At 35.9% G+C, this 23745-nt stretch overlaps 3 protein-coding genes across 4 annotated transcripts; 1 reads left to right on the top strand and 2 right to left on the bottom strand.

Moving 5' to 3' along the window:
- The first annotated feature begins 2215 nt into the window (after positions 1-2215).
- Positions 2216-4545, top strand: LOC106342553 (scarecrow-like protein 34). Its single transcript, XM_013781525.1, has 2 exons — positions 2216-2413; positions 2539-4545. The coding sequence occupies exon 2, from the start codon at positions 2579-2581 to the stop codon at positions 4442-4444; it is 1866 nt and encodes a 621-aa protein (XP_013636979.1). The 5' UTR covers positions 2216-2413; positions 2539-2578; the 3' UTR covers positions 4445-4545.
- A 573-nt stretch (positions 4546-5118) lies between these two features.
- LOC106342163 (ATP-dependent zinc metalloprotease FTSH 3, mitochondrial) lies at positions 5119-9134 on the bottom strand. Its single transcript, XM_013781023.1, has 8 exons — positions 9015-9134; positions 8863-8983; positions 8561-8759; positions 8396-8467; positions 7793-7926; positions 6442-7701; positions 6149-6376; positions 5119-5824 (listed from the first exon to the last, which is right to left on the bottom strand). The coding sequence occupies exons 2-8, from the start codon at positions 8911-8913 to the stop codon at positions 5348-5350; spliced, it is 2421 nt and encodes an 806-aa protein (XP_013636477.1). The 5' UTR covers positions 8914-8983; positions 9015-9134; the 3' UTR covers positions 5119-5347.
- Positions 9135-16575: 7441 nt separating this feature from the next.
- On the bottom strand, positions 16576-21347 carry LOC106337621 (abscisic acid 8'-hydroxylase 2). 2 transcript variants are annotated; one of them, XM_013776730.1, is made up of 8 exons: positions 21047-21346; positions 20399-20720; positions 19914-20066; positions 19284-19532; positions 18681-18770; positions 18410-18595; positions 17990-18108; positions 16576-16861 (listed from the first exon to the last, which is right to left on the bottom strand). In XM_013776730.1, exons 1-8 carry the CDS (start codon positions 21286-21288, stop codon positions 16771-16773), a joined length of 1452 nt encoding a protein of 483 aa, XP_013632184.1. In that variant the 5' UTR covers positions 21289-21346; the 3' UTR covers positions 16576-16770. The 2 variants fall into 2 exon arrangements, with proteins under 2 accessions (XP_013632184.1, XP_013632183.1); XM_013776729.1 differs by lacking the exon at positions 16576-16861 and having other exon boundaries at positions 17408-18108; positions 21047-21347.
- Positions 21348-23745: the final 2398 nt, after the last annotated feature.

The raw sequence follows: 23745 nt of genomic DNA, 5'->3' as shown, positions 1-23745 counted from the left end.
ATCGATGATCTGATTAGACAAATCTGATTTCTCTTGCTTCTCTCTATCAAACTCTGATTCGGTTTCACTCTTCTTCACCTGCAGAGAATCAAGTTCATGCTGCAGACTGTTGATCTATTCTGTTAACGCCACTGTATCAGCAGAGGCTTTGTTTGTCTTATCCATTAGCTTAATCTGCATTGAAGCTTCATCGCCTTTGCTCTCCATTAGCTTCTCTAGCTCTTCTTTTTGAGCAGATATCGACTCTAGTCGTGCTCTTAGGCCATCAATCTCAGCTGTCAAACTCTCAGTTGTGGAGGATGATTGCTTCTCCTTATCCTCAAGTTTTTGGGTTAAAGCAGAGAGTTCAGTTCCTCTGTCGTCCATTGTCTTCTCAAGTTCCGAGATTCTAGCAACAACCATTTCTCTGTTTTGCGCTTTAGTTGCTCAACTTCAGTGGTCTTTCCAGCAATTTCTGTCTCAAGATCTACTGACTGTAACAACTTCTCAACGGTCCCTATTGTTGCTTCTAGTTCTTTTATTTGCACCTGTGATTTGCTTTCCTTCTCTGTCAGATGTAAAAGTTTTGCTTCTTTCTCAGCAAGCTGTTCTTTAAGTTTGCTTGACTCAACTGTGAGTTCCTGTAACGTGATATGTACTCTTTCAAGCTCCCCTGAAGTATCTGAGATTTTAGTGGACATGGATTTGTTTTCTTCCTCTGCAATCTTCAGACTTTCGTTCAGATCAGAAACCCTTTGTTCAGATGACATCAGCTGCGTTTCTAAATCTCTTAGTTGAGTGGATGATTCTCTCTGATGAGTCTCATGGATATCCCTTAAACCGAGAAGTTCCTTGTCTTTCTCATTGTGGCTCTCTTTTAACTGTCCAGACTCAGACATGAGTTCTTGGTTAGAGCAGTTCAAGGGTTTTGATTTGTACAAACGAAAGTAAATCAGTATATAAAGGATGAGGAATAGAGGTACCGAAACGAAATCATTAAGAAGAAATTGATTGATCAAATTTAAGTGGAGTTTTGATTGAGAAGAATTGGATCGATTAGAACTCTAGGGTTTCAAGCGTAGAAGACGAAAAGGTAAAGGGGAAGATCCTCGTGACTTCCATCTTCATCGGGTTCACGTAAACATGAAAAAAAAATAAAGCCTACAGACGATGTAAATAAAGCCCAGCCCACTCCAAATAAAAGGAAAACGTGAAGCCCAGAAGTAATTGAAGCTTGTCTGACGTGTCCAAATGAAATGTTCTGATTGGAGAAATATTTTAAGTGACGTGGACAGGTTCACGTAAACATGAAAAAAAATAAAGCATACAGATGATGCAAATAAAGTCCAGTCCACTCCAAATAAAAGGAAAACGTGAAGCCCAAAAGTAATTGAAGCCTGTCTGACGTGTCGAAATGAAATATTCTGATTGGAGGAATATTTTAAGTGACGTGGACAAGCTAAAATCTCAGCATATTGGGCTTTTAGTATTGTGATATATTTTTAATGACAAAACAATATATAATTTTGAAACTTTCCCTTATTAAAGACTAGTTTGGACTTTCTTGTAGATATCCAAAATTAACGACAAGCATATTTATTTACAAAAATTAATTCTAAAACAAAATAGTAATACAAAAAAATGTATACAACTTTTTATAAATACCCTTATATAGTTAATATAAAAAAAATATTTTTGTTGTTTATCAAATTAACTAAAAATAATTTAAATTATAAAATTCCATTAATATAATGAATCAATGATTGATTAAGTTTTTTTATTAGTGTTCAATTTCTATAAAATTATAAGAACTACTTTTCGCAATCTTTTTTATAGTTATTTTTTATAATCTGTAATAATATGACGAAAATATTTTTTTCTTAAACAAATTAATTTTAAAGCCACCCAAATGTATTAAATTGAACTTTTGGACAAAAGAATCGGGGTCGAAAAGGCAAATATTCCATCTGTTTCATAATACATAATGTTTTACTTTGATACACAAAGATTAAGAAATTTAACTTTTTCTAAAAAATGACTTTAAATATATAATTTAAAAATCATTCAATCAATTATAAAAATGACCGTAAAATCTGATTGGTTACACGATTTTCAGTAAAACTAAAAATAATATAAAATATTAAAACATCTTCTATTTTGAAATAACAAATATCTTCTATAACATGATATATTAGGAAAATGAGGGAGTAATATACAAGAGACATGGAAAGTCAAGTCAAACGAACCACCACAAAGATTCGTTTGACTTCCAGGGACGAGCCTCCCTCTCGGCCACTTCTTCTTCTTTCCCCTCGCACGGTTCTGAAACTATACCCACGAACACATCTGTAATAATTAACCCAAAAGACAGCTGCTTTCTAGTTTAACCTCGTACACCAATCAGATTGTTTTTCACACTTCATCAAATACTGAGGTAAGCAATGATATCCCCTCTCCCGTTAATCCCGTGATCTACTCTAAGTAGAAAGTTTGAACCTTTCTTCTGCTTTTGATTAGTCTATCACAACCTTTGACCTTTCTCTTCATGTCCTTCTTGAGGTTGTCAAGTCTCCTTTTTGGGGTTGTTGTTTTCTAGAAAATGGATCCAAACATCTCCCTCAACGGCTTCGAGTACCTCGACGAGAGTCTCTTTCTCGATTCGTCTCCATCATTCGATTTCGATCGAAACCCTAGCTTCCTCGCTGACCCAACGGAGGAGCCTGATGAAAACGATTCCTCCACTACTCTGCTGAGGTACGTGACTCAGATCCTCATGGAAGAGAGCGTTGGCGACAAGCAGTCCATGTTCTACGACTCGTTGGCGTTACGAAAAACCGAAGAGATGCTGCAGCAAGTGATCACAGACTCTAAAGCTCACTCCTTTACTACTAGCGACGCTAGCGGGAGCATAGGGTCGTCGTCGAGTAATCTGCCTGTGAATGAGATTGTTGTCAAGAGTATGTTTAGTGATGCGGAGTCGGATTTACAGTTTAGGAGAGGGCTCGAGGAAGCTAGGAAGTTTCTTCCTAACAGCGACCAATGGGTGTTCAATTTTGAAAGACCCGTTGAAGTTATTAAAGAAGAGATGGGATTGAGAGTTAAGAAGAGTCACGAGAGAGAGTTTCTTGATCTTGAGGAAGTTAGGAGTAGTAAGCAGTCTGCTACTAACGTTGAAGACGTGGAGGTTACAGATATGTTCGACAAGGTTTTGCTTCTCGATGGTCAATGCGATCCACAAACATTGTCAGAGAACAAACATCAACAAACGAAGAAGAAGAAGAAGAAGAAGAAGAGCAAGAAGAAGAGTCAGGTTATTGATTTCCGCACGCTCCTCACTCACTGCGCACAAGCCATCTCCACAGGGGACAAAACCACAGCTCTTGATCTCCTATTGCAGATAAGGCAAGACTCCTCTCCACAGGGCGACGCGTCGCAGAGGCTAGCTCACTGCTTCGCAAACGCTCTTGAGGCGCGTCTGCAAGGAACCACAGGCCCTGTCATCCAGACTTACTACAACGCCATCACCTCGTTGAAAGAGACGGCTTCGGATATACTGAAAGCATACAGAGTCTACCTCTCTTCGTCTCCGTTCGTGACCTTGATGTACTTCTTCTCCTTCAGGATGATCCTCGACGCGGCGAAAGACGCCGAGGTTCTTCACGTAGTCGACTTCGGGATCCTCTACGGGTTCCAATGGCCTATGTTTATCCAGTACATGTCCGGGCGCAAAGACGTGCCGAGGAAGCTAAGGATCACCGGGATAGAGCTGCCTCAGCGAGGGCTGCGTCCTGCTGAGCGTATAGAGGAGACGGGGAGGAGGTTGTCTGAGTATTGCAAACGGTTCAACGTGCCGTTTGAGTACAAAGCCATTGCGTCTCAGCACTGGGAGACCATACGGTTAGACGAGTTTGACATCAGACCGGGCGAGGTTTTAGCGGTTAACGCTGGCCTTAGGCTCAAGACTCTTCAAGACGAGACGGGTGGGGAAGAGACTTGCCCGAGAGACGCTGTTTTAAAGCTGATAAGGAAGATGAACCCTGATGTGTTTGTACACGCCATTGTGAACGGTTCATTCAACGCGCCCTTCTTTATATCCCGGTTTAAAGAAGCGGTTTATCATTACTACGCTCTGTTTGATATGTTTGATTCGACGCTGCCGAGGGATAACCAGGAGAGGATTAGGTTCGAGAGGGAGTTTTACGGGAGGGAGGCGATGAATGTGATAGCGTGCGAGGAAGGGGATAGGGTGGAGAGGCCGGAGACGTATAGGCAGTGGCAGGTGAGGATGGTTAGGGCGGGGTTTAAGCAGAAACCGGTTAGGGATGAGATTGTGGAGTTGTTTAGGGAGAAGCTGAAGAAGTGGAGGTATCATAAAGATTTTGTGGTTGATGAAAATAGTAAGTGGTTGTTGCAAGGGTGGAAAGGGCGGACTCGTTATGCTTCTTCCTGTTGGGTTCCTGCTTAGTGTTTGTAGTTCTTTTTTTTTTTTTGTTACAAAAGATCATGTAATCTTAGGAATATATAATATATCTTGTAGGTTTTCAAGATTTTTTAGCTCAAGTTCACCCTCAATATATATACAAAACATTTGGTATTTTTAAAGTGCAAAACGGAATCTGCCATAGAGAGAGGTTTTGGTTGTGGTTCAGGATTGGTTCAAGAACCTGTTGATGACACCCGTAGGCGTTTAGATATGCAGATTGGGTTAAGAAGATTTACAGGAATGTTAACAGTCAACATAAGCATGGATACAATTCATGTGTCAATGTAACTCACTATTTTTGTTGTATAACTTCTTTTTGTAAGTTGATCCCAAAAAAAAAACATTGAGCAAGCGAGTTCAACAAAATCTGATAAAGCTTAAGTTTCAAGTGTTCACTGGAAAGAAATATTCAAAAGGGTTAAGAAAAACAGAGATTTGGGTTTAATGGGAAGAGTTTAGATGGAACCAAAGTGACATGATAACACAGAAGTGCCTTAAAGCACAGATCTTGAATGAGATGTATATCTGTCTTGAACATCTTTACAGGTTGTTTATATGTTCCTTCTATGATTCATTTTGAGACTGAAGATGAACAAGTATCATTTATATAACATCTCATTCATTCAACCCAGTAGCGTTGGAGTCGATTGGAATCATAGAGGTGGTAACAATGTCATTTATTATAAAAACACAAACTATTATCAGAGATTTTTTTTTTAAAAATAGAAAACTTAGAAGCAATAATTTAGAACAAAATATTCATTGCTAACAAGTGCCCCCACAACTGAAAACACCGAAGAACAACAGACTGTATTTTTCTTTTTGGTAGTTGTGTTTATTGCATTCTTAATAAAATTTACAATCGTAACAGGTGAACTCATTCTCCTACGTAGGAACCACCTGCGGCTCAAGCGGCGGAGGAGCTCCTTCATCCACCACAGGCGCAACCGTCGGTGTCGCCTCCTTCTCATTCTCTTCAAACCCGGATTTGAACCGGTCATAGTTAGTCACCTCGGCCGGTTTAAACGGACGCTCACCCAAAACTTTCAAAAGATCATCCTGATGCAGCACTTCCTTCTCCAGCAAAAGCTCAGCGATCTCAGCCACTTTCTCTTTGTGGGTCTCTATCAGCTCCACCGTCTTCTCATAAGCTTTCCCCACCCATTCCCTCACTTCCTCGTCTATGATCGCACCGGTCTTGTTGCTGTACGGTTTGTTGAAGTCATAGCCATCGTCCCTCGGCGGAAACGAGAGCAGACCGACCTTATCGCTGAAACCGTACACAGCTACTTGCGCGTATGTCATCTTTGTCACTTTCTCTAGATCGTTTTGTGCACCCGTCGAGATTTTTCCTATCAATACCTGCGTTATAAAAGAACAAGAAACATCTTGAAAATGTAACAAGATTTATTACTCCCTCTGTTTCTAAATGTAAGTAGTTTTAGGGAAAAAAATTGTTACAAAGTATAAGTTGTTTTTAAAAAAAAAAAATTTGTATTTATTAATTATTGTGTAACAAATAAAATAATACATGTTTCTATGGTTGGTTGAATTTATACATTAAATGATAATTTTTGAAAACTAACAAACTTCTTAATATTGATGCTTTTAACTAAACGCACTTATATTTAGTAAAATATAACGGAGGGAATATATTAATTACGTTGAAGGTAGCAGTTATGTTACCTGTTCGGCTGCACGGCCACCTAGAGTCATGCAAGTCATGTCAAAGAGCTGCTCTTTGGTCATGAGAAGGTTTTCATTCGGAACGTATTGAGCAAACCCGAGCGCGGCTGTTCCACGTGGCACGATAGTCACCTTCAGCAGTGGCTCCGCGTGTTCCAGGAACCAACCAGCAACCGCGTGACCAGACTCATGATACGCAACTGTACGACGCTCCAGTTTACTTATCACCTGTTCGCACAATTAAAAAACATTCAGAAACAGAACACATGTTGTCTGAAAAAAAGGAAACTTACCCTGTTCTTCTTCTCAAGACCACCAATGACACGATCAATAGCAGACTCGAAGTGCGCCATCGTGACAGTAGCTCCCTCGTGTCTAGCGGCAATAAGAGCCGCCTCGTTACAGACATTAGCAATGTCAGCACCAGCAAAGCCAGGAGTGAGAGCAGCAAGCCTCTGAGAGTAATAAGAAGGCTCATGATCAAGTTTAATCTTCTTTAAGTAAATCTGAAAAATCTGATCACGGCCCTTGATATCCGGTTTATCAATGGTTATCTGACGATCAAACCGGCCAGGCCTCAACAAAGCTTTATCCAAAATATCCGGTCTATTGGTCCCAGCGAGAACCACAACTCCAGCCGTTGTACCAAACCCATCCATCTCAACCAGCAGCTGATTCAAAGTGCTCTCCCTCTCATCGTTCCCACCTAACCCCCCGCGTCCTCTCGCTCGACCAATGGCGTCGATCTCGTCTATAAAGATAATGCTCGGCGCGGCCTGTCTAGCTTCTTGGAACAAGTTCCTCACCCTCGAAGGTCCAACACCAACGAACATCTCCATGAAGTCTGAGCCTGAGATGGAGAGAAACGGGACGCCTGACTCTCCGGCTGTAGCTTTGGCTAAGAGAGTCTTCCCCGTTCCGGGAGGACCGACTAAAAGAGCGCCTTTAGGTATCTTGGCGCCCAAGTCTTCGTACTTTTTAGGGTTTTTGAGAAAATGCACAAACTCCATGATCTCCTGTTTCGCCTCCTCGCATCCAGCCACGTCCTTGAAGTAAATCTTGTTCTTGGAGTTTTTGTCAGCTCTCGTTATCGTGGCCTTGCCTATGTTGAAGATCCCGCGGCCGTTCTTCCCGCCGGTTCCTCCTAATCCGCCTATCCCGCCTTGCATCCGCCTAGCCCCGTAGACGAGAGTGCCCAGGAGGAGCAGAGTCGGCGCGAACCGTAGAAACTCTTGGAACCAGACCATTTCGGTGGTGTACGTGACGGGGACGAAATGGTGGGGATCGATGCCTAGGGCCTCTTGTGCTTCTTCGAGCTTCTCCTCGAAAGAGTCGACGCTGCCGATGTTGAAGTAGTACTTGTACTGACCACCGGTTCTCTTAGCGGGGATGCCTTGGGCGTTGCCGTTTCCTTGGATGACAACGTCTTGGGATGTTTGTTGGTCTCTCGGTGTGCTTCTCACGTAGACTTTGGCTACTGATTTGTTTGAGACGTCTATGTGGTCGACTAGACCGGGCTCGAGAAGCTTGTTTTTGAACTCCTGGAAACTAATCTGAAAGAAACAAGTATATAGCACGGAATATTAGTAAAAGGAATACGCAAGATTCAAGAATGTTACAAAGCTTAGAATAAAGATGCTTTGCCTGTTGCTGGTCTCCAGAGCCAAATGAGAAAGAAGAAAGGAAAATAGCAAGAGCCAGCAGTGGAATCAGCAAGTTTTGGAACCTATTCGCAAACATATCTCCCAAGTTCTCGTTTTCATTCTTGTCTGAACCCTCTGTAAAAACATGTATTGGATTATTAGAACCATTTAGTAGCACCAACAGTTCTTAAAACAAGAAAAAGTGAAAGAATAAAACAGATGAAATTTCATAGACAAAAATGGTGCAAAGATGAGTAAAAATTCTAATAAGTCTCAAAACACCCAATCGATCTCCGTATTCTCAATACATGAGTAAAAAAAGTCTAACAAGAAACGTCTCAGGTCATGCAATAGCATATATTACTAAGAACTTGTTAATCAACCATCTTATTGAGTAAATAGTTAACAAAGTTCTACCATAAAACCATCAACAATAACCTCCAAAGCTTTCTCACATCATCTAAAATGTAAAACCAAAAACACTCTAGGACAGATTCAACAAACAAAACAAAAGAGGGAATACGTTAAGAATCACAAACAAAGGAAAGCTAAAAAGCAAAACATCAATCATTAAAGAGATATGAAGGGAGAGAGTGAGAGAGACCTTTAGACTCAGATTTCTGATCACTCTTGGGTTCTTCTTGCTTTGGAGCTTTAGGAAAGTAGTTCTCATAATCTGCAATCCACACAACAAACCAATCTGATTCGCTTATCCACCATTTAAAAAAAAAAAAACTAAACAGAGCTTTTATGCAAAAAAAAAACATACTCTTCTTCTTGGGAGCTTCGTCGGAGAAGAATCGACCAAGTCTCGGATTAGCGAAAACACCAATCAAATCATTGTCCAAAAGTCCCTTTCTACCAGTCAACGAAGCAAAGTGCCGACTCAAGAACCCCAATCCACCGCCTTGATTCGCCGGCGGACCAATCAGCCTCAACGATCTCACACCACCACCGTACAAAAACCCCTACTTTCACCCAAATCAAACAACAATAACCAAGAGAGGGTAATTAAAACACACACACACACACTCGATTGAAAGACGAATCTGAGAAGAAATCGAAACTGACCCTTGAGCGAGAGACGGAGGAGCGGCCGAGCTTGGAGAAGAACATCGTCATTGAGAAATCACTAGGAGCAGAACCGGTTTCGCATAATACTGTATTTAAGAGAAAATGGCGAATCGAAGATCTGAACACAGAGAAAAGGTAAGAAACGGGATTAGGGTTTCTCAGAAATAAACTTTGGGTTTTTAATATATTTTTATTTTGATGGAGAGAGAGAGAGTCCTTTTTATGAACTGCTTGGCAAACAAGACATGTACGCGTTCTGTTTTTTTCTTTATTGTTGTTTGTTCTGTCTGTGGAATTAGATTATATATCTTGAACCGTTTTTTTTTTTATTTGTTTCTAGAATCAACTAAACCGGTTATTGGTTTTCTAACCGATTTCTAAAGAGAAGTTCGGTGTTTGTTTGGTTCGTGAGCGTGCTTGTGAGGACACATATTTGGCCTTCGACTAAATATGGGCTTATCTTTTGTCCGAGAGAAACTTAAGGTCCTAAACAAATCATATTACACCATGCAATTTTCAATCTTTCTTGTTGAAACGCAACCATATACATAGAGCATGATTGCGAACTAGACTTGACTACAATCTGGTCAAGCATGGGTTTGAGGCTAATATATGAACAACTTTGGGGTCATTTAATTTTGACAAAAATCATTGTTGGGTCAATGGTTTAGTTTACTGTTTCTTTGGCCAATTTTTTTTTCTGCTTCTAACTCTTAAAAAGTCCGGCACGGCACGGCCCTGTGTACCTAGTCTACCTTCTCTAACATGTAAAGCTACATTTACCAATGCACTACTTGCAAGATACCAGAAAATTGCGGTTGAAATAGTACTTCTATAAAATAGGGCCGGGAGTCCGAGCTTCCTTTGCTTCTACTCAGGGCCGCCTGTCGCACATGCTTAACCATCATGATGGAGTCTTCATTCTCTTCAAAGCAAGAATTAAAGATAGTAAAAATCAGTTGTATGTTTAGATATTCTCTTAAAAACCCTATCTCAAAGACAAAAAAATAGATCATCAGAAAAGATTAGAATGCTAGAAACATGAGCTAAGTCAGATTTTAATTTAAACTAAAAATGAAAACTTAAGATCTCGTACCTGTGTTTTAGGTCTTATGTTAAATTGTGTGAATGTTTTTTTCTTTTGACGATCTTTCTCGTTTGCAAATTGTTTTTAAGTCTTTTCCTTCGATCTTTTTGTAGGCCTCCTTTCAAGTGAGGAGTTGACATGTATTTTTTAACTAATTAAATATATTGATCTACGAAGCCTTTGATGAGGATGTGCAACCTATTTCCAACAACTGGACCAATTTAAATGGACGTTCACCCAAAACTTTCAAAAGAGCATCTTGATGCAACACTTCTTTCTCCAGTAAAAACTCAGCGATCTGAGCCACTTGCTCTTGTTTTCTCAGGTCAGTTCTACGGTCTTCTCGTAAGCTTTACTCACCCATTCTCTAACCTCCTCGTCGATGATCACACTAGTTTAGTAGCTATACATACGTATCAATAAATTACCATATATTTACAAGGTGTTCATTTGCACATGGTCCACATAAAATTTACAAAAACAACATATTGTAGTTTAGGGTTGAACATAAAATTTTAAACACATTTAACCTATAAATAATTAGGGTCCGTAATCGAGATTCTGAACATAATCTAAAATGTATATGCGTACATCAGTACTCGTTTAGTCCTGTGTGTAGTACACCAAATAATGTAACCATTTTTTCGTGGACTACGATGAGACTGCTACGCGGTGCCAAAATCATCTCAAACATACTTTATCCACTTACAAAAATGCATATATACTTGGGCAAAAAAAAAATTTGGAACTATAGTTTTCACGGCAGGAGCTTGTGGACATGTGGTTAGTAGACATCACCTAGCTAGTGTGGGTTAAGTCATGCTCTTTGATAGTAAACAGCCTAAGGAAATGAGATGGCATCATACCAAAACGCACCTGCAAAATTAATATTAATTTAAAAATGGTTTTACTCGAATGAAAATGTTGATATGATTTAAAAATCGTATAATATCAAAATTGTTATAAAATTTTGTAGGGGATCAAAGGAGTTCTATTTTGTGTGAAGTGCGTGATCATTAATATATACATGTTCTTAAGAACTTCTAGGACATTCAGGACAAATCTAAGTTGAGATCGGTACATTTTCTATATATATGCTAATCTTTATTTTGAATTTGCTTTATTTGGAGTCTTATATGGAACCTATGGCTTGATAGTAGGCAGCTTTGCATTCATCTAATCTACGTTTCTTTCTTTCTTGTATGCCTAAGGTTAAAAAGTAAAACGACTTTTTCCCAGAAAGGAATTAGGTTATATACAGATATGGGTTTGTATTTCCAAAAGAACTGTAGGAGATTGATTAGTTGTTTTATACATGCATGTTAACCATCAGTGGGTAGACTCATACAGTAGATCAGTTTATTATGTTTCCAATATTTTGAACTTGGGATTTAGCCAAAACTCACTATGGATATATCTTGTCGTTTATCATGTTTGGCGATGGACTATTTATACATATTGGCACATTTACTTATTAAGAAACTATATGTTTGAAATACGCATCTCAACAAGACTTTGATTGACATAGCATTTAAAAATCACCATGCTCTTAATTATCTAATCATATATTAGTAGAAAGCATTTACATTAGTTTTTAGAAGTTACAAATATTTTTTGTTCAATTCTCTCATATGAACTTTTTAGTAGAAAATTAGCATTTAGAATATACTTTTCTATGTTACAAACAAAAAAATAGAATATACTTTTCTTTTTCAAAAATTATATAACTAATTCATGTTTTTAATGATATGAAAATATTATGTTTCTATCCAAAAATTACAATTGTATTTCAGAACTAGAATTATAATAAAATTTGAAATAATAATAATTTTTAATAAAATATTGTTTAATATATAACTAAATAAAATATATTATTTAATAGAACAAAACTATCTAATATTATTGAATATATATTAGAAATATATATATATATTAGAAATATATATATATATATTATTTTTGACCCAAAAATATATTATTTGAAATAAAAAAATTATTGTTATATATAAATTCTACCAATTTCTATTAATAAATATATTAATGAGCATTCTGCTATTGCTCTGTCATCCATCGTACCAATGTCTAAGACTATCTCTAATGGTTTACTCTATTTTTTGCTCTAAAATAGAGTTTGAATTTGCTTCAATCTATATATATAAAAAAATGTTTGTCTCACTCCTGCTTTGCCACAGTCATTAAGTAGTTTAACCATAGAGCAACACGTGTCCCTCTTTTTCAGTACGCTGCGTTTCTTTCTTTAACATGAACATGTTTTTACCACTTTTTCCATTAAAGCCCAAATAGATTTGAAAAGTACAGACGAAGGCCCAAATACAACAAGCTAATTACATCTAACCAAACTGTTAATACTAAAAATTAACACACTAAGATGTAACTAGAGATTTGAAGAGAGATGTAGAAAGAACTAGGGGAAACCTCATTGTCTCTACTCTAACATCGACGCTGGAGACGTTTGCCACCAGCGTCTCCCCATGATTTTCAATCCCCGTGAAAACTCCTACCTTTACTACATCAGGCCTTCAATAATTGGTGATGATTTCTTCGCAGATGGTTGCTGGGAGAAGTAAACGAACTCTAACCTTGATTCACCGGAGAAAACAAAGCCCACACCTGACTTAAACAAGAGTACTCTTCAGAAATCTCTCATAATAGAGCAAGACATCCGAATCTTCGTACTCCATTTCAGTCAAAGCCGGATCTAAAAAATAATCCAAACAAGAAAACCTAAGCGTTAGAACTCCACATAGTAATAGCTAGGATTTACTCCCACATGTTTAAATAATCAAACAAATGATAATAAAGGAGGATTCGCCGATAATCCATGATTTGATTGCTTCCAATGAGAAAGGAAGAATCTGAGAACATGCAAAGACCAGACGAAATAGAAAGATATAACAAAAAAATGCAAGACGAAATGAAACAAGTCGGAGCTAATTAAATCCGAACAGAGTCAAAGATTAAAAGTAAAATAATCTGATCTACAGAAGGAAGAAGATGCGAAACTAGATCGGACAGAAAAAAAAGAAACGGTGGGTGACCAAGGTTTTCAACAAAAACTAAAAAATTATTTCATCGAATAAAAGTCTAGGTTGAAAAATAGAGTCACACGTAGGCCTGTGACGGATCGGGTATCCAAGCAGTTATAAAATATCTAGATCCAGATCTTTATCCGGTTGATCCGGAATTTTATTATCATTATCCGGATCCGGAGTTTTCGGATATCCAGGTATTGGATATCCTTCTAAAAATTGTAAAATATTAACAATAATTTAAAAATAAAAATATGTATTATGTTTTTAATTATTTCTATGTATACTATTATAAAAATGAAAATATATTAAATAAAATTAATTTTTATATATAGATATTACTATTTTTTAAATAGTTATTAATAAAACTTACGGATTCGGATATCCAGACTAAAAAATTAAAATATTCAGATTCGACATTGACGGATCTAATATTTTACTATACATATCTGGATTCGGTCTCTCCGAATATCCGAATTTTTTGATCGGATCCGGATCGAATCCCGGATATCGGATAAAAGTTTCTGGCCTCACGAGCACTAAAATCCATATATTTTGATGCGGTGTAATTTACTCGCCAATGATGCGCTTGGTAGACAAATAAAATTAATACTTTATATACATAGACGCGAGAATATGCATATATATGAATCTGGCCCACTTTAGTTCTAAAAAAAAGAAAAGAATCTGGCCCACTTTTTAACAGAAGTTGAATTGATCATTGGCGTTGGTAGTTGCCAAACTCTGGTTACATAGAACTCACAAGGCATCAGTTGATTTAAGCGAAACGTTGTTTATCACCTTTAATCATATGTTCTTGCATATGTAAGAAAAATCATATGTTCTTGCTGCAAGAAACTTATTCCTCTTTTGAATCTTAATCATATAGGAACGTCTCTATACAAGTGTCCCATTTGTGCTCTCAGAGACACTAAAGAAGATTCAACCTCCACTATATATCCACAACATTCTTTGCCCCATACTCAACATCATGCAAGGGAGAAATACATTACCGGGCTTTTCAATCCACGGTTTCACATTTAAACTTGGTGGAGTAACACATGCTAGGTTCATCAGTTGATTCCTTAGTAATCGTTACTCTCTGCTAACATATTTTTAATAGTTTTTATCAATAAGATAATGCTGCCACTTACTTTTTTGAGTCAAAAATACTTCCACACTTACTTATGCTACAAAGTTCCAGTGTCTGATTATCTTACAGAGATAATCATCAAATGGTAGCCCTAAAACAATTTCTAATGTATTTGACTATTTAAAAAATCTATAACTAAGTTCAAGTTTACTTATTTCTTTCTGTAAAATAACACTGTCTATCATAAAGTACGAAAACAAATGATATTTATATAAGAAAAATAACAAGTTTTTAAGAAGACAAATAGAAGTGGATTGAGACATATATGTCTCTAAATATTATTATTAAGATAAATATAGAAATGCATTAGAAAGTGTTATAAGGTAACTTTCACTGTTTTCACAAACGTATCTTCAGCCAATCTAATAAGAGAATGTTATACACCACTAACGACCTATATAGTTTATGCTATACAATTGGATTAAAAGTCCTGCAAACAATGTAAAAGTTTTAGTAATTAAAATCCCAATAGTGTATCTTAGTTCAAATGAAATTTCATGTCTCCTTAAAAAAATAATTTTCACTAATGGGTCTTCCAAATCTTGACAACAAAAATATCTTGGTAACCGATCTTTTCTGCAATCAAATAGGCGAATAAAAAAGAAATATCATTATGAATCTCTTTTTCCGAAATCTGAAATTCTATGTTTAAAAGTTAAGATCAAGGAGAAAATAGTTTAGATATCCTCATATTTGTTCCTGACAAACAATAGAGTTTACTCTGCCAAAACAGAGTATCACCCAACTATAAACTTAAGAAATAGAAACGTTGAGCACCAAGAACTGGATGGCTGATGTTTGTACTGTCAATCTCTCATCAAAGCTGACAATTTCTTATTGAGAATTATGCAAATATTAGAGCTGGTCAAAACCTCACAAAGCATACAACTCATTCATGTATTGTTGTATAAGCAAAAAACCAAAATAAAATAAAATTACTTACAAATAAATTAACTGTACTTAAATTAATAAATTAGCACATCATAATACACACCAAAACAAATAATTCCGCGCGAAGCGCGGACCGACCATAGTAGTACTATATTTTAAAGTAGAAAATAGAATGATGAACAAAAAAAATAAATTACTCTATATTTGGAGTAAACCTATTTTTCACTTTATTATAGAGTGAGAAATATGATACTATTAGAGCATTTTTACTATAAACTCTATTTAGAGTGAATAACAGAGGGGAGTTGGAAATGCCTTAGATGATTAGGTTGAAAATATAGGTCGAAACTTAAAAGTTTCGGCTACTTCACGTATCTAATCCAAAGGAATATCTTAGTTAATTACCAGAGCTCTCTTTGTACACGTTTTAGTCGTCTCACATCAAACCTTCTCCCATTTTCTCAAAAGGAAAAAAGGACCAAGAAACAAAAAGATTAATGAGAGGGACAGTTCCAAAAACAAATCATGTGAAAACTTTGAGGTAGGGCTTGAAGAGAGAGGGAGGGAGACAAAAGGGATAAGAAAGGGTTGGAGCATGTTAAATCTCTGTCTACCAGACCCTCGCAACAGCCTAGAGACTCTTTAGTTTGGACCAGTGTAATACTCTGAACAAATCTCTGACTTAGTACAGAGACAAATCGGGGACAATGAATTAGATTCATTTCAGCCAATCTTTTTCGTTTATGGAATCTATAGTTCCACGTAAGCTTAGTGACAAGGTCTGTTAGGTAGAGTCGTCGCATGCACGTACCCAACTATGGACACCTAGCCATTCGCTGTGTCACGAGACCAAAATATTGTATGTGTCGTCTCACTTCCATGGTTCAAAGCTTTACATACTTCCGCGTTTGTGACCTGAGATAGCTATAAATGTTATCTAATCTAATTACCTAATGTAAAATACGGTTTTAGTTTTAAGATAAACAGAGTTCCGTATTCAATATGAACTAGACATACTTTATAAGTCGTTAAGTTAATATATATATATACACAATTAATTAACCTCTTACAACTAAATAAACAAATGCATATGTATGCTTCCGTACAAAACAATTGCGTCTACCTCACCCTTTTCTACGTCTGAACGGAATCTTAAAATAAGGATACATTATTATTGCATTGTAGAAAAATGAAATAGAAAAAAACACGCATCAGTTTCAGACAAGTATAGAAAAAATAGTTAGGATCAGAGAGAGGGCAGATCCAAAAACATTACGAAGTCTTTTGGATGCTTTGAAACCAAATCTTCATCCAGACAATTAATTTTAAAATCTGAATACTTGCTTGGCTCACCATTTACTAAATATAATCCATATTCGCGTTTGATTCGGATCCGAACAGAAATTATTTCAATGCAAGCAATCAAAAGCAATTTTTCATTGAAATTGAAAGCAATAAGCTAGTTGGAAATGTATAATAATCGAAAGAGTTCAACGACTTACAAGCAATCAAAAGCAATTTTCATTGAAATGTAACTTTACATAAGTGGGGAATAATTCATTTACAAAAGAAAACGGGCCAAATTGAGGCCAATTTTAAAATGAGATGTACACATTATTTGAAAAAAAATTATTTACTGGTAGAGCAACTAAAACATGAGTTATATAATTAGAACGTTAACTCCAATTATGCCTTAGGCCGTTAACTCCAATTATGCCTTAGGCTTAAACTGGAGTAACTCTTATTAGTAAACCCTTCTTGGGCACAGGGAAAGGACCATATTGTATCCCTTCCTCGCCTCCTTCCACTTCCCATCTGCAAGTTAAAACCAAAATTTCATTAACTATCAATCGTCACTAATTTCTTGAATGACATGAGTAATATATATGATCAACATGATATTTAAGGATACATCTTTTGTGGTGGACCATACATAAGAGTACGTACTAAGCTGCCTGGTCGCCGAATTCACATGTGAAAATTATTTTGGGGGGTACAACTAATTGTTGTTATCAACAAATATCTTCTCATAAGTTCTCAAGAATAGAAACAAAATCCAAATCAATTCTTATGTTAGCTAGATCCCATTTACAGCTGGCGATCTCTTTCAAACTTTACCATGCATAACAAGTTTTTTCTCTTGCCTTTGGGTCCCATTGACCCTTTATCATCACAAGTTCAAGTAAACATCTTCAATGAAACACGTAGTTAAAATATAATAATAATTATTTTATTACACATATGACATCATGAAGTGATGACGTCTTACAAATATATGAATTCTAATTTATTCACGATATTCAGGATGTACATGAAAATGTAGAATACAATGAATTGTTTTTTTGCTAAAAAATACAATGAATTGTTATATAGGGCATCAAAGTAAATGAAAAAAAGCTGATTCAAATAAAGAAATGAATCTCGTTAATTTCTTAAAGTTTCTATTTTTATTTATTGAAACTGGTAATATAAGTGTTATGGGATTTAATGGAGTTGTCTTACATGTTTTATTAATAAAAGGAGGAACTCAGTTACAGCCTCAAATCAAATGTTAGGAATTTTTTTTTCCTGCATTATTGTTATTTTATATTTAACTAACAATAAAGTATACTTTTAGCTTTTTATATAAATAACAACTAAAAATATATTAACTAACCCTTTAATATAATTTTCAAGTCAAACATTGGATAGTTAACCAGGTGATTTCGAACAATTTGTTCAGAGTTAAGTGAATCCGTGCGTCTATATATAACTTTTAAGATTGGGGATTTTAATAACAAGGAAAACTAGATATTGAAAAATCAAAACCTCGTGTTAACAAAAAAAAGTCTAAACCTCATAACCTCGATTTTATACGTAGAAAGAAGAGTAGACAACTGTGACAAAACTAGATATTCTTTATAAGGATTCGAAGAATTATAGTAAAACAATAAAAATATATACCTGAAAGAGGTTGTGAGGTGGTGAAGTAGGATAAGCATCTCAAGCTTAGCCAGCTCACTTCCTGGGCATGAGTGCACCCCATTCCCAAATGGCATGAACGTGTAAGGTTTTGGTGCCACCTGTCGACATTACAAGATATCATCTACATGCAATGTAGGTCCATCAAAGTCCCTATATAACTGACTAAACCCTAGATTTTGACATTGAGTTCGATCGATGTTTCTTACTCTTCATGCAATTTTCTATCTTATGACAATAATTTGCTGGTAAAAACGGAGCATATGCATTAACATAGGATTTAGTTTAAAAGTCATCGTCCCATGTCTTAACTCTTAATTAATCACCTTATGTACCGTGTATGCACAGAGTCGAAAGTTATATTCTTTGGTTAGATGTGATTCATTATAGGAGTGTATATACCTCGAATCTTGATGGATCAAATTTTTCGGGTTCAGGGAAAAAATCAGGAGAGTGATGGATTCGTCGGAAAAGAGGAAGAACCTTCCAACCTTTTGGGATCAAATAGCCATCATATTCGACGTCTTGTACAGCTTCTCTAAACGTAAATGACAATACACTTGCCGCTCTTAGTGTCTCTTGAATCACCTATCAAAGACGTATCAATACCATTCAAATATAGTGACATCATCATTATAATTATTATGACTAAGATATCGAAATGGGATAATACCCTTGTGGTCAGTGGCATTTTTCTTGTATCCTCCCACGAGATTCTTCTGTTTTCTTCCTTTATTTTCTGTCGAATGCAGACTTGTTCCCTCTATTAAATTATTTTGAAACGTATGTAAATGTATGATCAACAATATATTATATCGAATTGAATATGTAAGGTGGCTGATATTAAGAAAGTAGACAACGTTGGTACAGTATTTTTAGAAAAACTCAAAACTCTTTGCTGCAATTACATTTTGTTATATATGGAATCTAATACATTTGTATAATATCGCTAACATGTATTGAAATCAGGTCTCAAGGTCACACAAACACAAGCACACTTTAATAAATATTCTCTCTTATTAATCTCTTAAGGAAACTATCACAAAATCTCAAGCTTTCAATCACAAACTCAAACTCACAAGTTATGCAACACTCTTGCATCTCTTTATATAACACTTAATTTATCCTAAACCCATTAAAAATAACTCAACTATATATTTCCTATTCTCTTTAGATAAACACAACTCATTAGAAATAGGAAACTTGTATCTCAAGTAACTTCAAACTTATCCAATAACATGCAAATCACAAACTTAAAGAAAATAAAGTTGCTTACTGAGACTTCTTGGAGGAGATTTGGGTGGTCGTGTAAGTACTTGAGAAGCCAAGTTAAGACAGAAGCGGTGGTGTCAGTGGCGGCGAAGATAACGCCGATGATGTTGTCAGCGATCTGTGAATCGCTTAAACCGTTGCGTTTCTGATCCTTGGCGCCGAGAAGTACTCCCAATAGTCCTCCTTCTTCTCTCTTATTTTCTCTTCTCTTTTCTATCAGTCTCCTTACTTCTTCGCTTAATTCCCTTCTTGCCTTCATTTTTAATTACAAAGTATAAATATATTATAACCGTAATTAATATTCCCCGTCAATTATTTTATATTTTCAGAAACTAAAACAACATTATTTCAAACATCTACGTTTGAAAAAAAAAAGAAGATAGCTTTGTCTTCATGTTTTGTGAAAAGAATAACAGAATATCTCACACGTGTGGTCCTCCAAGACCAAAGTATACAATTTTGTTATTTCTATTCTTAGTTTGTGGTATTTTATAATTCTACGTAGACCATGTTCTCGTACAAATTCCCTAAAACAATATAAAGAATCATCTCTATCTCTAACGATAACGAGCTCCATATTTTATACTGTATAAGTTATATATACATATATATAGTTGATAAACTTATGATATACCTTCATGGATTTATGAAAAAGTGTGCCAGGTAGGTCGAGAGGCATGGAGTTGTAACCCTTTTCGAGACGTTGATAGAGAAGCTTAATAGCTTCAATTTCACTGGGCTCCTCTTTATCCCCAAACGCTGACATGATCGCCACATCGAATGCATACTACACCCACAAATCCAATTCTTCCATAAATCTGGAATTCTATGCAGATTTTGATACACATGGACATTTTTTATGAATATATTATCCATAAATTAAGCTTCAAGCCGATTTATTTACCTTCAAACTCACAAAAATTGATATATTCTTAATAAAGTGGACCCCAAAAATATTCCAAATCTCGTTTTCTTGACCTTAACCAGAAGCACACAACTTTTTAACATATATAATATATAAAATGAGGCCCGCAAGTTTGGAATTTATATCAATATTTCTTTTGGAATGCCTGAAGGACCATCCATGCATATAACCCAAAATAAAGCAAAGAGACATACTCGTTTCATGTGTTCAAGGGTGTTGATGGACTTTTCGGATGTCCAGGAAGAGAGGATTTGCAGGACAAGGAGCTCGATGTGAGAGACGGTTGGTCGGAGAGCAGAAGGCATGAAGGAAGATTGAACGAGCCGCTTAAGTGTGGAATGGTAAGGACCTTGGTGGAAGAAGAGAGCATCTGGTCCAATCATACGCTCTTTGCTAGGAGGATAAGTTGGCTTGAACATATGTGCTTTGCTTACTAATACCATTCGAGCAGCCTCTGGACTGCTTATCATCACACATGGACATCCCAATATGTGCGTCTTGAATATCTCTCCGTATCTGCGGATACGCTTTGTCATTTAAGACACTCAAAGTTGCCAACTATATTGAAACCGCAATTCAAATGGGTTTGAAAATAACAATGTGAACCTTTCAAGCCATGATGGACCACGTTAAGTTTGAAATAGAAGATTTGGCACACAAGAAATGTGGATTTGTTGGTAACAACAAAAGTATGATTATAACGGATTAACGGTTTATCCCTCTTCAGTGTCCCAAAAGATGGTCAATATTTTTACCAAATTTTTATGGTAAAAACTAAAACGACCGATGAACCTAAAAATAATATACACAACTCATGTAAGAGCAAAAAATAAAAACAATACTTGTTTTGGCGGGTGGCAAAGAAGGAATTGGGATTCTCTGTGTAGAGGCGGAGTGTCTCTCCGATGTAAGGCCAACCCATGGAACCGGGAGGCAGCTTTCGTCTTTGCTTTTTCTGGTGCAACCGCCACTGAAACAACACCACTAGCAACGCTACTACACCAGTTATTGTGATCACTAGTGATGATTCATCAACATAAACAGAAGAGGGGAAAATTGAAGATGATAGTGGCATAATTTGCATTATTCAAAAGTGATTGAAGTGAATTGTATAATATAGTTGAGTTGTTAGTGACCTATGCTTGAAGAGTATTGAGGGGCTTTATATAGCTAGTTGAGGTGGCAATATACTTCATTCCTGACCTTTCCTTTTTTTTCTAGATCTAGCAATTATCTACATGATAAATACAAAATTGCCGCCAAGGAAATATATACGAGTCGTATATTGTAGGTCGACCGTATCTTCAATTTTATTTATTTATTTCTATCGCAAATTATTCAAAATTTGCGACGGTTCTTTGGGTCCAATAAATAGAAACTTGATTTTCCTTGCAGGTTTCACGAGGCTTAATGGATTGGTGGTGGCGGTGATATCAGCCCGCCTTTGTTCGGTTTATGGCAACTTGGAAGTGTGTACAGGTTGGGCTTCTCTAGTTCGTCATGTGCGTCATTGACGGTGACGGTAATAATGTCTCGAGGCGTTCATCGAAAACTAGCTACTCCGGAGGCGACAAAGGAAGTCCCGGCATCCGAGGAAACGAGGAGAACCTCGCTTTAACCTCACTTTCCTGTGATCATCATCAATGGTTGAGAACATCAATCGATTCTTAAGGATTTCAAAAATCGGAATAGTGGAACGTGTCGGGTTTAGTGGGTGGGTGAAACTAGAATGTAATAGACTGACTTAGGAGCTTTTGTTCAAATCGAGCTTGTAACCGGATCTGAATTCCCGTTTTTCGGGTTGATTTAATATATATATATATATATATATATATATTATTAAAAAAAAAAAAAAAAACTTGAATCTACATAGTGCATATAAGATACAAGTATAATATCACATAAGAGTTTAGTTTCTATAAAGACAAATGATTTGACTTTTTCCAATCTTATTTTTTCATAAAGATATTTTAGTGCACTTCGGTAGTATTCTTAGCGTTATCTCTTCTTTTCTCATTTTCTTTCTTCTTGTGGTTGTAGTTCGCTTGATTTGGTGTATCCTCGGTACAATTATTTTATAGGATGATTTTATATTTTTGTGATATGTAAAAACTGTACGGAAAATAAAATAATTTGTCTAAATTCATTGGGGTTTGTGTATTTGGATTGTATTTTACTTGCCCTTTGGCTAACCCCACACTACACTTTAGTGACCACAAAAAAAAAAAGAGGAAGGTGCATTATTTTCTGGAGAGAAATGGGATCCACTGAAGATGTTGTATGGTAGAGTTCTCTTGTCAGCGGGAAAAAAATCTAGCAAAATCAAGAACATGTTTATTTGGTTAGGAAAATATTAAAATTTCCATATCTTAATCATATACTAAGGTTTGTCTTTTCTATTTATGTTTTTGGAGTAGGAATCATTTTCAAAAATGATAATTTTTTTTCCTATGGTCGTTTCGTATGTATAACATTTATTCTATATTACAAAATTCAAAATGCATCAAATACTAAAAAATAATCAACTTTTAATCATTTCTAAGTATATTAGTCAATTTAATGACTTTTCCAAATATGACCTAAAATTTCAAGTTGAATACAAAATAACACATGTTTTTTATGAAACTTTTTTTTTCTCTATTCATCCTATAAGTTCGAGTTATTCACGAAAATGTCATTATTTTTTTTTCTTCCAAAAATGAGTATTTTACCTTATCATTCTCATTTCCATCAATATACTAACCACTATGAACAACGAAATTTGAAACTTTTAATGCACCAAAGTTTCGATTTTACTCTTCATATCTCATTAATTATGCACACAATCACATCTCTTTCAGTGTCTCTTCAAATTCATCCAAAAAATCAAGATTTTGATTCCAAGCTTTGTAAGGTTCATAGAGACATTAAAGCTCATGATTCGTGGTCATTAACGATTTGGTAGCCTTTGTAGTGAAGTTCTGGGTGCTTGGAGAAGCTAAGCAAGTCATTATCTAACATGTTCAAGGTATGAAATGGTTTTTTTTTTTCCAAATCTGTCCGCAAAGACTTTCAGAAGACTTCAGAAAGATTTTTAGAAGACTTCACTAGATGTGTTCTCCATCAAGAAGACTTCCCTAGAAATCTTCTAACTTTCTTTTATTAAGTAAAAAACCGAAAATCCTATAGAAGACTTCTCGGATAAACATGTTAATTTTGCAATTGATCGAAGTTTATTAGAAATTGGACTTTTATATAAGACTTCTCGGGAAGTCTTCTCGGAGAAAACTTCTATAGAAAACTTCTGAAAGTTTTTCCGAAGTCTTTTCATTGTCAAAACAAGACTGTGTGGGTTAATTTTACAATTGAAAAATAATAGTAAAATATTTAATATTAATGAGAAGACCTTTTGAGAAGTCTTCTTGAAGAATATTTCTTTAGAACTCTTCTCAAATTTATTCCGGGTAGATTCCTAAGATTTATCTCATATTATGATATAAATAAACAGCTCTTGTTGTATCAGTCCATTTGGTCGTCAAACCTTTGGTTACGAGAGAAGACT

The sequence above is a fragment of the Brassica oleracea genome, chromosome C4 (assembly GCF_000695525.1).
Source record: "Brassica oleracea var. oleracea cultivar TO1000 chromosome C4, BOL, whole genome shotgun sequence".
In the NCBI taxonomy this organism is placed as follows: Eukaryota; Viridiplantae; Streptophyta; class Magnoliopsida; order Brassicales; family Brassicaceae; genus Brassica; species Brassica oleracea.
Note: the sequence above shows the minus strand (reverse complement) of the source record. Positions and strands in the feature narration are given on the sequence as shown.